The sequence below is a fragment of the Oculina patagonica genome, chromosome 10 (assembly GCF_052425735.1).
Source record: "Oculina patagonica isolate OP01 chromosome 10, crgOcupat, whole genome shotgun sequence".
NCBI classification, from domain to species: Eukaryota; Metazoa; Cnidaria; class Anthozoa; order Scleractinia; family Oculinidae; genus Oculina; species Oculina patagonica.
Window position 1 is genome coordinate 13640702 of NC_135767.1, and position 14544 is coordinate 13655245.

At 38.2% G+C, this 14544-nt stretch overlaps 2 protein-coding genes and 1 pseudogene across 2 annotated transcripts in view; all 3 read right to left on the reverse strand.

Annotated features, from left to right (window-relative positions):
• The window catches only part of LOC144667265 (homeobox protein prophet of Pit-1-like), a 15749-nt gene extending 4463 nt beyond the window's left edge, over positions 1-11286 (reverse strand). Inside the window, exon 1 of the mRNA XM_078528663.1 lies at positions 11097-11286. Coding sequence (XP_078384789.1) covers positions 11097-11286 — 190 coding nt within the window. The remainder of the gene's footprint in view (positions 1-11096) is intronic.
• Positions 1664-4896, reverse strand: LOC144628702 (galactosylceramide sulfotransferase-like). The gene is made up of 2 exons (XM_078486829.1): positions 4877-4896; positions 1664-2807 (listed from the first exon to the last, which is right to left on the reverse strand). The coding sequence occupies exons 1-2, from the start codon at positions 4894-4896 to the stop codon at positions 1664-1666; spliced, it is 1164 nt and encodes a 387-aa protein (XP_078342955.1).
• On the reverse strand, positions 8676-10512 carry LOC144628703 (retinal homeobox protein Rx-A-like; annotated as a pseudogene).
• Positions 11287-14544: the final 3258 nt, after the last annotated feature.

Below are 14544 nucleotides of genomic sequence, written 5' to 3' on the forward strand. Positions count from 1 at the left end.
TAAAAGGTTAAATGTTCTCGATCAATCCATCATAACTAATCAGAAAGTTATATGTGACTGAATGAATTACGAACGACGCTGTCTGACATATTCATGCAGAAGCGGGATACTCGCGGGACAAGAAGAAGGTTTAAAAATACTGAGGAGCAGAAAATACCCGGCTGAAAAAAAAAAAATAGATTGCGGTCCCTGCCCCGAAAGGCTGTCTCCCTGAAAAAGAAAACGCATTTTTCCGTCAAAGTTCAACTATTTTTTTTAAGTACCTTCCAAGCATTTGCGCTCTATGGCTGGACTAACGTCAAAGGCATGCGACAGCTCAATACTCCATAGCGACGTATTGCCGCTTTATTTTATCACTTTGCTAGTCCTCGTTGATTTCAGTTTTTGCCGCCATAAGGTTGTTCCGCCAGAGTTTTGACTGGTTCTTTTAGGCAAAATATGCTTATCGACGATATTTTTTTTCAACACTATTTCATACATTAACAGATTATTATCAGTCCGTACTGTGCAATTTCCGCCTGAATGTTTGTGAGGTCTTTCACAAACTAGAAGAATGATTTACTTAGCAAAAATAAAAATTCCGGGAAAGGCGTCCTTTCTCCCAATCTTGAGCCGGTTTTTTTTTTATACTTACCTTTTTGCGGATTTAATTACATTAAAGCCAGATATGCCTGAAGTGCAAAAGAATAATATCCACGCGTAAAAGAAGCTCGACGCGTATTTCAAACGGACGTTTTAGTTCATCGTGAATTTCTTGAACGAAACGATCCGTAATGGCGAACTAAAAAACTTCATGTACGCTATCACCGAAGTGTAACGTTTCAACGAATTCAAAACAAAAATGAAAACAAACCCTGAGTCTGCGCAGTACGGACTGGACATCATCTTGGGGGGGTAACAGTAATTATAGGCTGTGCATTTCACAGAATGTTTGGCGCCCCGAGAGTGCTCCTTTTAACAAACTACAAAAACTGATTTTCCTTACATTCAAGGAGAGATTTCGCAAAGGGCACGTCGCTTTCTACCAATCTTGTAAGCGGCCGTTTTTACATAATGGTTTTTATACAAGCTAGTACATTTAAATATACGTTGCGAGAACTTCATTGACGCATCAAAGCCATATATTGCCTGATTAGTTCAAATGATCAAGTGATCTATTATTATTCTTATCGTCTGGACACGAATTTTAATATTCATCATGTCGTTTACGTGGCTTAGGGGGCTAATGAAACGTTAAACTCTCCCAACTCAGCTAGTATTTTGGGCTAAGTATAATAATTACTATTAATTCGATTCAATTCAGACAAGTCGCTTATTTAATACCTAGGAGAGCTACCCTCGTGTTTTTGCGGACAATATATCGTAGCAAAATTGCTTCAAGATTCACATAGGTTCAAGACTTTAACTTAAATGTAATGGTCGTGACTGAGATCAAATCGCATCGTCTTTTTATTTTAGCTACATTCCTTTTAAGTATCCTTTAATGAAGTACTTTTGGAGTTCTTTTCCGTCCGCTTCAATGATATGAGGCCTAATTCTCTATTTTCTATTTCTCCTTCTCTCACTCCTGACTCAAACCCTGCCGCGGTTATATCCCTGATTTCCTCTCCATTTTGTTCGCCAGTTCATTTTTTCTAGAAGGGTCTATTGCTGTATTAGTCTGTTATACTGGAGTATATTTAAGGCCACTCGCTACATCCCAGCTAGTCATTTCCTCATTCCTCTCATTTGCCGCTGCTGCTCGAAGAGCTGCTAATCTCATTGATATTTTCCTGCGTAAATACTCCAGATACGAATTCTCACTACGTGCCATTCTTTCGCAGTACTGTAGTGTTTGGGCGCTCAAGTTATGCTTCAGGGAAGCGCCCTTAACGTACTTGTGGCCGTATTGTAATTGAAGGCTTGTTCCGTTTGACAAACACAAATGTCTTATTTGCTCTTTCTTTTGACGAAAAGCTGCCAGGTCGTCATAAAATCCTTCACCCTCCATTTTTATTTTTTGCCAAAACGTTCGGTTAAAGTAATCGAACAGTAACTGGTCGGCTGCGTTCCATCGTTTTATATTCTCTTTAACGTCCTCGCTCAAATCCACAGCTCTTTCCTTGTCTTGTCTCTCGTTAGATTTAAAATAAAGAACATCGTCTAATTCCCAGCAAAGCAAGCGCTTTAGCAGCACCACAGATTCGTCGAAGTAGTCTGTATTCATGATTAAATCAAACTCCTTGTCCAGAAACGCGAGGTATTCCTCGATAGCCGTAACGTTCTGGTGAAGTTTGTAAGCCAATCCTAAGTCGAACAACATGGGATTTCTGACCAAGCGTGCAGCGTCTTCTTTGAAAACGTCTTTAAATTCGATTCCCTTGGTGAGAAATTCCTGTAAAGACTTTCTCGGGTCTCGGCCGAAACCATAAATATCGCCCAAACCCATATAGTTAAAAACCGACTCGAACTGGTCAACGGGGTTTCGTAGAATGGTCACGTATTTTGAGGTCGTTTTTGGGAAGAGGTAATTCATCGGTTTTTTATTGTACCTTGTGTGACTGCATAGAAAGTGCGGTTGGGGTCCATCAAAAGGTAACGCAAAGGAGACCTGAAAGCGACGAGGCCAACCAATTAACGTGTCTTGACCAAGTACATATGAAAGATCTCGTGAGTCGCCATAACGGAAAAATATATTGGCGACTGTGGTGGAGCCTGTTTTGTGCGTCTTGAGAAAGAGGACTTGTTGTATTGGAGAACATTTACCAATTCTTGACTGGTTTGTACTTATTCCACTTCTGATAGTGTTTGCTGCTGCTTCTAGCTGCCTGGTAAAACAAGTATAAACAAGGTTTTATTTATTACATTATAACGTGATTACAGAAACGTCAGTATGTTCTGGTAGAATCGATCAGTACATTTCAGTTGTAAAAATAACTCTATATAATAAAGGCACCTTCCTATTACAGGCAGTTAATGGTTAATATTCGATAAATATCAACTACAAGTCACCGACACTGAGGAGAATAGCTGTTTTAGTATATACTAAATCAGCGGGATAATATACTTGAGCTAAAAAGGATGCTTTTTGAATAGTTTATTCTTTTCAAAGATTGCAATTTTCTCGCGGGCGTTGCTCGGAGGTGAATAGTTATCAATTATCCTACGAAATCGCGCGGAATATCGCCTGATACTTAGCCGATCGCGACGAGGCCGTAGGCCGAGTTGGCTAAAATAAGATGATATTCCGCAAGATTGAGCAAGAGAATTGTTTCATTATTCAACAAGTTGTCAACGAAACGCATTTTGGAGATAAAAAATTGTAATTATGCAGCGAAGAGAAGAGAAATATTACAACTTTTCAAGACGTGAGGTTAATTTTAACCTTAGCCGTAAAAGGTGGCCGTTCCGGATGGGTTAGAACAGATATATGAAAATTTAACGTGGAACCGAGAAATTTATGCAGAGTTTTGAACAGTCATCTTGAAACCCACTTATTCTTAGTTTGCAACCACGTGACAAGGCGGCCATGTTGGTTTACAAAACAATAAAACATATTTCTGCGGAGCTTGCATGGTAAAAGAGTTCAGAGGTCTCATATCGGTTTTTAGCACTTTCATGCTCTTATGCTTAGACGGGTCAGAACAACAAAATTTTATTAGTTACTGTTAAAATAATGGTATCCAATAAATGCCCAATGATTGTTGAATACGTTTTAGTTATTTTATTGACGTCACTGGTTACCATAGCAACAGTATAACCTGTTAAAAACACCCTTAATTTTGGCTTTAAGTGCTTAAACTCAAAAACGAGCCCGATGACCCCATTTTTTATTATTGAACATTGATCGGCATGTTAAGATACAACTTTCTGCAAAGTTAAAAAAAATTCTACGAAGCCGTTTCAGAGCCACCTTAAATTTTCAAACATTTAAGGTATAAGCCTTATAAAGTGCTGAAAACAGATACCAGCCACCTTAAGTTCCCAACGGAGGGAAACGTTTTGTTCTTGTCATCCAACATGGCCGCCTGTAACGTCAGCTGCAAACCATGCACGCAATACGGAAGGTATAAACAGAAAATCTTCAAACAAGGAAATAAAATAAAATAAAATAAAAATAACTTACGCTTTTGAGACCGTAGGGTGGCACTGTATTTTCCAAAGTCTGAGCTCATAATTCAAAGCCACCAAGATAAGGAGTGTGACACTCGAGGCTAAAATCAGTAGACTCCTTAAAGGTGTTATCCTCGGTGCATGCAAGGTCCTGAAACGAACGAATTCCATGGTAATTTGCCCTGAGGAAGGAAAGGTTATAAATTATTTCAGCTTCCAGTAGCCACATGGCGAAAAGTAGTCTATAAGCCCAGCCGGATGGCGAGCAAAAACAACAACTAATCAGGAATGAATGCCTCAGTGCGATGCTCTTGCATGATCACTAACTGGTCAAACCAGTCTTTTGAGGGGCGGATAGCAAGCAATTATTAGGAGTATTTTTAAAATTTACAGTACTGAGCATAATCAAATCTCATATAATTAGTGTTACGGAGAATTTGCCGTATTTCAGTGATTTCTGTGTGGAACCGTATTAAGTGTTTTAAAACACTTTGAAGAAGCAATGTCACGGTAATAAGTCATTTTTTCTGATTCCTTTCAAATTGAAGGAAACCTCAAAAATTAATAATAGTTTTCTAACGTAGAAAAACAACAAAGGAGTAATATAAATGCAAAAAATACCAAGAATGGTTTCAACTGATAAAGATAAAGACAAATTTCGAACGACAAATTAGGAAAACTTTGCTAATTTTTTCAAAATGTGTTGTCGGTGACGTAGCTTCTTTAAAAAGCCAACAGCAGCTAATTAGCCGAAACACAATCAGTTTTCGTAAGTACTGTTTACCCGATATTACAAAGCGGCATGCTGGAAATAATGGAAGGTTCCTTTGAGTCCCCAGCTGGGCTTTTGTTTTCGTAATCGATCTTACTGAGTTGGTAGTGTCAGTCAATTACCCCCGGGAATTACCGTAGTGCTTGGTAAAAGTAATTAGCATTCAGAACGGTTTACCTGGCGTAAAAAGTATACTTTATTGTTACTTATTTTCGCGGGAACTTAATTTCGCAAAAATGGAACGGGCATATTTGGCGGCACTTAATTTTCGCGATTTGGCCAAAAACGTACGATTAAAGGAACTTAATTTCGCGGAACATTAGGAAACATCTTCAAAAAGCCCAAGGACTGGCCGAATAAAGAGCAGTTGAAAGGCATTGTATACAAAGTGACTTGCAGGACATGCTCATTTGCATACGTTGGGGAAAGCAAAAAAAACTGGAAATCAAGGGGGGCCGAACACAAGCTCGGAACAAACGGAAATATCAACTCCGCGATTTACATCATGCAGAAATCGGCCACGACATACATCCAAGTTACGCCGAAATTCTTGAAACAGGTGTTAGCAGCAAGAACAAAAGACTGTTTCTGGAATCCTTACATTCTTTCCTAGACAGAAACACTATAAACGAAAGAGCGCCCTTCCAAAGGGTTTACGCATCGTTATTTGCTCCCCAGGGGGGCAACGAACAATAACGTCGGTGTAGCTTATAAAAAATTATGCGAACCTTGAAAAAAAAAAAATCCATCATTCTCTGAAGAAGACCGCAGAAGGCGATCGAAAATTTAGAGTGTCGTTTTATATTTTTAGATCTGTTTTAACATTTTTTATATCTTAAGCTATGACCACAGATCGCTCCAGCAGTTTTAATTACAAGCTGTAAGGTTGTAAATCCATCGTGTTTTGCCGAATTAATTCACGTGCGCCGCTAAGTTTTGCGGACTCGACGCTTTTAAAGTTTGAATACTTTTGCTGACAGAAGTGTTCTATTTAATAAACAAAAATTACAAATGCTAGTAATTTTAATTCTGGTTTCGCTGTCTTCAAAGCATTTTTACTCTACAATAATTGTTATTTCGTATCTTTAGGATAGCGCACCTATTACGTACCCTTGTCAATATAGACGCACAAAGCAAATCGCATATAAGCAACAGCACTAGTGAAGCTGTTTCGATTACATCGACGGTTACATCGTTCATTACAACGGCATGCACTAAACCTCGAAACAACGAAACGAAACCACCGAAACGACCGAAACGAAACCGCCAAAACAACAGAAAACGCCGAGAAGAGCGAAACGAAACGAAATCATCGAAACAAGAAAACCATGATAATTATTGAGAGCAAACCGTAAACAGGCTAAGCGGAGTGTTTTTACACTGTTTACAGTAAGCTCTCAGTAATTGTAATGGGTTTTGCTTGTTTCGGTGATTTGTTTTTTTTCGCTTGTTTCGGGTTTTAGTACATGCGGATTACCAACCTTGAAGCAATAAACTACTGCTGGAACCAAGCTGAGTTGGTGCTGTTGTCAGGCGTCCAGTTCGTGGTTAGTTCCCGGTACCTAAAGGTGTATTGGTTCTTCCTTGCAAGCGAGTCCCTTTTTTGAGTCTTATATTCCTCCCGTAATTAATGTCGTCGTTTTCTCGTTATCTCATGTTCAGAGTTCGCCCGTTCCCCGTACGTCCAGATAGGAAAAACTACCGTTAGGCATGCAAATTTTGGTATCGGTCCAGTGCTGGACACGCATCACGTGACATTTTGTAGTGTTAATATAATTCTTTTGTTTGGCCGATATTCGGCATGTCGGATAGGCCATTTCCGAGTTACCTCTGTTTCAAAACGAGTCTAAGTGCAAAACTATTCATATGAAAATGAGTTTTATCTACTGGTCCATTTTCACGTAAATCAAACTCATTTTCATTTGAATGGTTTCGCACGTAGACTCGTTTTGAAACAGAGGCAAAGGGTAACTCGGAAATGGCCTATTGATTGCCCAGAATACACGGCCACAGGCAGTTGAACTAAACTCTTTTTATTTCGATGCAAGTTGCTAGGAAAACGACCCCTGACGTGAGCTCTGCTTAAATAAAATGCACCAAAGTATAGAGAGAACGCGAGAAATCAAGAACACAAATGATTTGGAGAAATTTGGCCACCAAAGGTAGCAGTTAAATTAAACTAATTAAATCTAAATCATAACAAAGAGATTAAAAATTGAGCAGATTAAGCAATAACCGAACGCCTGGAACAGGCTAGGGGCGACCAAAACATGCCCCCATAAAAGAAATCAGAAAACATGGTACAAAATTGCACAAACAAGACAAGAACCGAAAAACCCGTTGGTCGGTGAGGGACAGGGGAGGTGGCGGGAAAGAAATTTCTTCAGCACTCGACGTTTGAATGGCGAGGGATAGAAGTGTCCTTGGTTTTACTATAGCGAACCCCGCCCCCAAAATCCTATTGGTTAATCTTTGTACCTAGTACGAACCTCCCAACGGGTTATCGTGTAACATGCCTCGACATAAAAAACATTATGTTTAGACATAATGTTTGTCTTTTTTATAAGAACGCGTAAAATTTGGCTGAGCCTGAGGATGTTCTTATTTTAGTCCATACATTTTCTTAAATTTTGAGGTAAATCTCAGCCTCAACGTTCTTACAAAAATGATTCTTATAAAAGAAAAAGAGTGTATTGCTCCGGCAGTCCTGTAGTTGACGAATAATTATCATTCGCAACATCCTTTATGAACATGTAATGCCTATGTAATCCACTTATCCTTCTCACAAGCACGCATTAAGAACGGCAAATATACATGTATTCCACTTATCCTTCGCGCAACATCTTACGATATTAGTACTCGTCTCATCTCCCCCCCCCCCCGGCCGCGCGAACTTTTTAAAAAATGTGGCAAGTCAGCATTTCTCTTATAAAGCATATTATTATACATTGGTGTCACCAGCTTGATTTTGATTGGCTATAAGCACGCAGCTAATTCTTGCTTGCTGTTTCTCTTACGTCATACCTACAGACATGAGATTTTACATATGTAGAAGTGACGTCATACCTACAGACAATAGTTTTATGCATGCAGAAGTGACGAAAGGTTGTAAGCTTATAAAAGTATATTTTGTGCGCGCTCTTGTCTTTACAAGTGCAGCTCAGGAATGTGCATAATAAAACAATTATTGGATTCGGTTTTCGCATGATAGCGATAATTATCAAGGCCTCAGTTTCTGTTATCCGCCTCAGCCTTCGGCTTCGGCAGATAACAGAGACTTTGGCCTTGATAATTATCGCTATCATGCTCAACCTCATCCAATAATTGTTAATTAGTTTGTAGTATCGCTGCACATTTATACTCTTCATTTGTATTTAAGCTCGCTCATCGGGCTTGCCAAAATACTGCATGACGACCCGTGAAAATTTCAAACTTGTTCGCTAGTGCGAATCGGCTCTAATCCATCATTTTTATATGATAACTAAACTAGACACTTGAAAACTTATCGTATTGACAATGTTAAACAAAATTGAACCAATTATATAAGAATACTTAAATGTATTTATTTAATTACAATACCATATGTAGAAGCCGATTCTCACACATTGCTTTTACAGTGCTACATTTATTAGCACTTTTTTAAAGGTAATTCTAGATGAATACAAATTTAACTTTAATTAAAAATGTTTACATAAGCGTTTCCTTTCTTCACTACCAAGCGAAATGTCTAAAATCTTTTATTCACAAGTTCAAAATGAAAATTGCTTCCCATTTTCCATTATTTTTTTCTTAAACTTTTTTCAACCTACATTCAGTACGGCTTGAATCTACGTAAGCCACGATTGTACGATAGTCTTGCGGGCTCAGCTGGCCTTCTCTTGAACTGGTCCGGGTGGAACATGGGTACCAGTAATGATGAACGGCTTCTAAGCTGGTTTGACTTGAATGACGAGTAATGGAAGTCTGCTGTGATTGGTCGACTGCGCAGCACTGGGTAGGACATACGTTCAGCTTGCTTCCAGTGATCTGAAGGGGACTGGATCAGAAACTGAGTTCGCTCACAAGGCATGACTCTAGTGGCAGGACGCTCAAACTGGTTTTACGGGCTGGTCTGATAGACGGACGTCAACTCTCTTTCTTCTTTTCTTGATTTGGCTCGTCGGTTCTGAAACCAATACTGAAATGAAGAAACAAATAAGCATTGGTTACATTTTACATATCAACATCGGATGATCATAAACAAAGGCTTATAACAAGAAAAACACAATTCTATTTGAATTTATGGTCAGGTTGAATATACAGCTATTTCAGTTAACGTTGTCCGGATCAAAGCTAAAAGACAAGACTGAAAGGCAGTATGGGTAGAAGAAGAGAGCAACTGCGCGTGCTGAATACTAAAATATATAGTGACATGACAAACGCGAATTTGCACGTTTTCTTTCTCTTCAGACATGTGAAACAAGGTGCTTTTAGCCACACTGAATTTTAGAATGATTTCAAAAGTCAGAGCTAAGCGACACTAAAAGTAAAGCTACAGAAAGGCCTCCTGAGAAGAAAAAACAAACTCGTGAATTCTTCACGTGCGAAATACAAATTTGTGCATTTAATGAAGATTATATGCAAATTTGTAGTGAATACCCAGAACGCCATACGGTATTGCCTTTTAGCTTTAAGCTTTGACCCGACAACGTTTATTGAAATAGCTGTATACAGTAACAATTTAGTGAGAATTGTCACAAAAAATAAATCATTTAAACGAATTTCAAGTACGTTATCATAACTTATTAATTTGATAAGTCAGGAAAACGAACATTAAAGAATTTTCGTTATGTTCAAAAACCTGATTTGAAGATCATACAAAAGGCATTCAGTGTATTTTTCCTTACTAAAATAAATCATACAAAATCATACAAAATCATACAAAAGGCATTCAGTGTATTTTTCCTTACTAAAATAAAACAGATGAAAACCAGAGAAATCAACTTTTTGGGATATTTTCTGATTAAATAAAATTCACAAAACTAAAACTACTAGCAATGTACAAATAAGGAGGGAGGCTGAATTACTATTTTTCGTTTAAGTACTGATTTTAGTTTCGAAATGCAGCGCACTACAAATTTTCAGCATGAAAAAAAAAACAATCTTCAGTCATAAAAAGTTTAATAGCAAGAGTATAGGCCATTTCCGAGTTACCCTTTGCCTCTGTTTCAAAACGAGTCTACGTGCGAAACCATTCAAATGAAAATGGGTTTAATTTGCATGAAAATGGACCTGTAGGTGAAACCTCGCACGTAGACTCGTTTTGAAACAGAGGCATAGGGTAACTCGGAAATGGTTTATTAAATCTAACTCACCTTCAAACTTCTAGCCGGGATCCCAAGTCTCTTCACCAGTTCCTCCTCGTCTTCCGCTATCAAATATGGTCGCCTCTTATACGCTCGCTCCAGCTCCCACGCCTCTATCGGCGAGAAGGTCGTTCGCTGTCGCTTCTTCCTCGGTGTCTGCTTGGAATGTGTCGATACTTGATCGGGTTCGCTGTCACAATCGCTGGTGGAACTCGTGTTGTCGGAATAAGGAGATGATCGTGGGCTGGTATCACTGTAACTGTGTTGAGGACTTGGAATGCGGACACACAGCTCAGGCAGTAGGAGTAAACAAATCAAAACAAAATAGTTTTACACATCAAGTCACGTAAAGTGAAGAAATGATCCTCGCAGTGAATTGCAATTAAAGTAATTGCAATTCATTGCGAGGATAATTTCTTCACTTTACATCTCGTCCGTTGATGTATTTTAATTTTAAAAAAGCTAACTTTAAGCATGATGTTCATGACAAAGAAAAATATTCTGATAAATCTGTGAACTCAGAATTTTTTTTCTGAGTTCTTTCTCTCCACACATCAATCCATTATTATTATTTAGATCTAATACTGGTAGAAAAAGTCGAGCATTCAGCGCAATTTACATCCTTCTACGACTATGCGTTAAAAAAATTAATTCCGTTTAATTTCTTTTATTATCGTAAGAAAGCAAAAATACGTTTGAGTAAAAGTAACTTTGATTCCATACGGTTCCCTTTTACGAAGGACCAACGCTCGAAATGTTCTGATCAGTTTACGTATGAAATTGCCGATAATTTACGTTCAGACTCCAAAGTAAATAGCAGTGAAATAAGTGATTTACACTGTAGATTAGATTATAGCATCAACAAAACACTTTGAAGAGTTACTTACCGATGCTTGGTGAATCTTGGCGTTTTTCCTCATGTTCCAGACCCAGGATCGCGCTGATGGAGAAGGACAGTGACTTACTGGAGACTGGTTCCAAGGGCGCTGTACTCGAAATAAAAGATACTACATGCGGGCGTCTGCCGGGCAAAGGTTCCAGAATAGAAATTGCTGAGCGGAATCTATTAGTCTTCATCTATACATGTACTGTGTTGATGTGTGTTACTGTCTCATAAACTGAATGAAGGCAGGATCATAGCAAAGCTTATTTATACCTCAGGAGCTGGCAACACTTTACATCACAAAAGCGGTCCGACAAAGCGGTTGTTTTCTTGTTACTTTACCGATAACCAGGACATAATAGAAGTATTGTAAAGAGCGCTCTGTGATAAACGCCTGATATTACTAATTGATCCGCTCGCGGCAATGTAACACAAATGGCGGGCATTTTTGATCGACCGGTCAATTAGCGAGCGGTTTCCATGAAACTCTGTTTAGCGCGCTTTTTATTCTCATGCGCACTCTTAATAGAGAACTAACAAGAGGGCTAAATGTTTTTTGTTTTTGGTTAATTCTTTTGGAATTGTTGTTTTGGGTGCGCGTTTTCTATTACAGTTCAGGACATCCGAAACGTACACGTTTTGTAAATTTAAATCCGTGTGTTTGAACTCGTAAAAACAGTTTTATTACTTGTTCAATTTATTTGTTCACCTTGGCTGAAAAGGTTAAAGGTTTAACGTTCGCGATCGAATCTTTGTGTTTAAATGGCTAATCAGCAAGTTGCATGTGACTGAATGAGTTACTATCGACGTTATCTATGGCATATCCAGAAGCAAGTTCTTCGCGAGACAAGAAGAAATTAGATAGTGAAATTCAGAATACTCCGCGGGTAAAAATAATTAGACGGTGTTATGTAAGGCTGTCAACTGCAGGGTGCATTCCGTCACAGGTGTCCCAAGCTCACAATTAGGTAAAGCAAAGAATTTAAAATTATATATTCATTCATTGTTAGCGTCACGGTACATTGTGTACCCTGGGTGCCAGAGGTTTTTCTTGCGCGGTTTCCGGTGTCAGTCATGTCTTTATTGTTTTTTTTTTTTCTCGCGGCTTTGCCACTCGTGGCGACGCCCTTAATTCGGCTGCCGAAGTATTCACCGCGCGCGAGTCGGGCATGGCTTATTGAATGAAGATTGTAATTTTGGATTTTGTTTTGCTCAAAAAGATCATAATGAGTAACGTCAGCATTTTGTTTGCAATTATGATGTTGCGCAGCATTAGGTTTATTGTCTCGTGTTACGTAACGGTCACGTCATTCACGACGTGACCGTGACGTAACACGAGAATATCCGATGGACTCGCTCGCTCAGGATAGTACTTTGTGTAAGGCCTCACGTAAGGTATCGAAGTGATAAGGTAGCAAGGAAACAAGGTTAAGAAATGGATCTTTCGTGGTTGTATTCCAAGTTAACTTTTTAGACGTTCATTCTAACGCTCTTGACGTTATATGTGGTTTTTCTTCGAGTGGAATTGCTACACATATATTGTAAATGCTCGGAATATAAGGGACGTACTACCAAACTTTCGTCGGGCATGGCATTACTTGATCAAAGAGAACTAAAGAGTTCATGAACAAGTAAAGAGTGAACAACAACTAAGGAATGAAGAACTAAAGAGTTCTCCTTAGTTGTTGATTTCTTGATGACTGAGTCAGGCCGTGCCTTACGAAACATTGGAAGAAAGATATATTAGTGCAGTATTAGCTTACTGTACATTCGGCCTTTCTGTTTTTTATTTGTTCGTATTTATATACATTTTGCTGATAAATAATGTCCATATCCATTTGTTAAATAATATCCATATCAGAATAAATCCTGTATGCAGCAAATAAAGTGAGTGTACAGCATTCAAGTTATAACGCCGCACTATGTCACGATATATTTAAAGTCATTTATGTAATGTTTAATAAATGAGCAGCAGTGTTTTATCAAGTTTAAAATACGAGGCGCAGCCGAGTGTTTTAGACGATAAAACACGAACTGCGAATTTATTGAACGGCTTAAAAATCTTCCAATGTAGATCAACTCATTCTTGCACTAATAGTCCATTTTACAGTTGCCTGCTAAGTAACCTGGCGTTTGAATGGTAGCGAGGCTGAAGGTGACCTTGCATTGATACAAACCTTTCTGCTTTATCATGTAAATGCAAACTAGTTAGCATCAGAACAACGTGATTTATACAACAAAAGCAGTGAGGTCTGTATCAAAACAAAGTCACCTCCAGCCTCACTTCCATTCAAAGGCCAGGTCACTGAGCAGACAACTGTAAAATGGTCTATTTAGATTTATTTATTAGATTTGGACGTAAAGTTTAGCCGTGTCTTTATCAGATATAAAGACACTCATTAAACATTAATCTCTTTTTTATTTTCTTTATGAATTATTAATGAGTTTTTTAAATATGTATAGAGCGTACACTATGAAACAACCTTTTGTTAAAATTCCATTAACATGCCATGAAAAACTGGTTATCTTGATTTTCAGTGCCATGAATTTTTTATTTGAAATTTTCATGGTGCAGACTCACATTTTATCGTGCTCCATGAAAACACCATGAAACATATTCAGTACCATTAATAATTGTTGAAAATCAAGGGAAATATATTTTTATGGCAATTTCACATCCAATGAAGATAGCTTCCTTGGCAGCATGCACCATGAAAAAGCAGTGAATTCAATTTTTCTGAATTTTCATGGGTATTTTACTATCACAGGATTTTCATGACCCTGAAAACAGTATTGAAAAGAAAGGCACACTTTATACCCATAAAATGCCTTTAATGGATAACTTTACACTCATTAAATTAAAATTAAATTTATGTCAAAATTATATACTCTGAGCACTTGACTACTGCATAGCTGTCCAGCTGGTAACCAACTCTGGTATGCTGGTATGCTACAAGATTATTAGCTATCAAATTGAAAGAAAGAGGAAGCAACCACTAAATTATATTATAAATGTAAACAAAGGAGTCCTTATTTAATTTACAGGTGACTTGTTATGTTTTCATTCTCACTGTAACATGCTTATGAATCAAAGGGAAAATTAGATCAGGGTTACCCACACCCTAGGCCTTGCCCAATTGATTGTTTAGCTTAATGTACTAGTTACCGAATTTTCATTGAACTAATGTTTTGTTTTTGTTATCAATGCTAAAGAATGAACACCCGCCGAGGGCCTTTTTACGACTGAATTTATTCAGGAGTATTGTGGGTAGCCATGGTTGGTCGGTTGGTCCATCATCTGTAGACTTCTCATTGCAACTCCGCTGACCAGCAGATATACTTGTAGAAAGAGTGTAGCAAGGCGGCCGTATAAAAGCGGCCGTATAAAAGCAGTCTTTTAATTTAAAGGGGTTTACAAGAAAAAACAGAAGCAAAGAAACAAAAGATGGCTG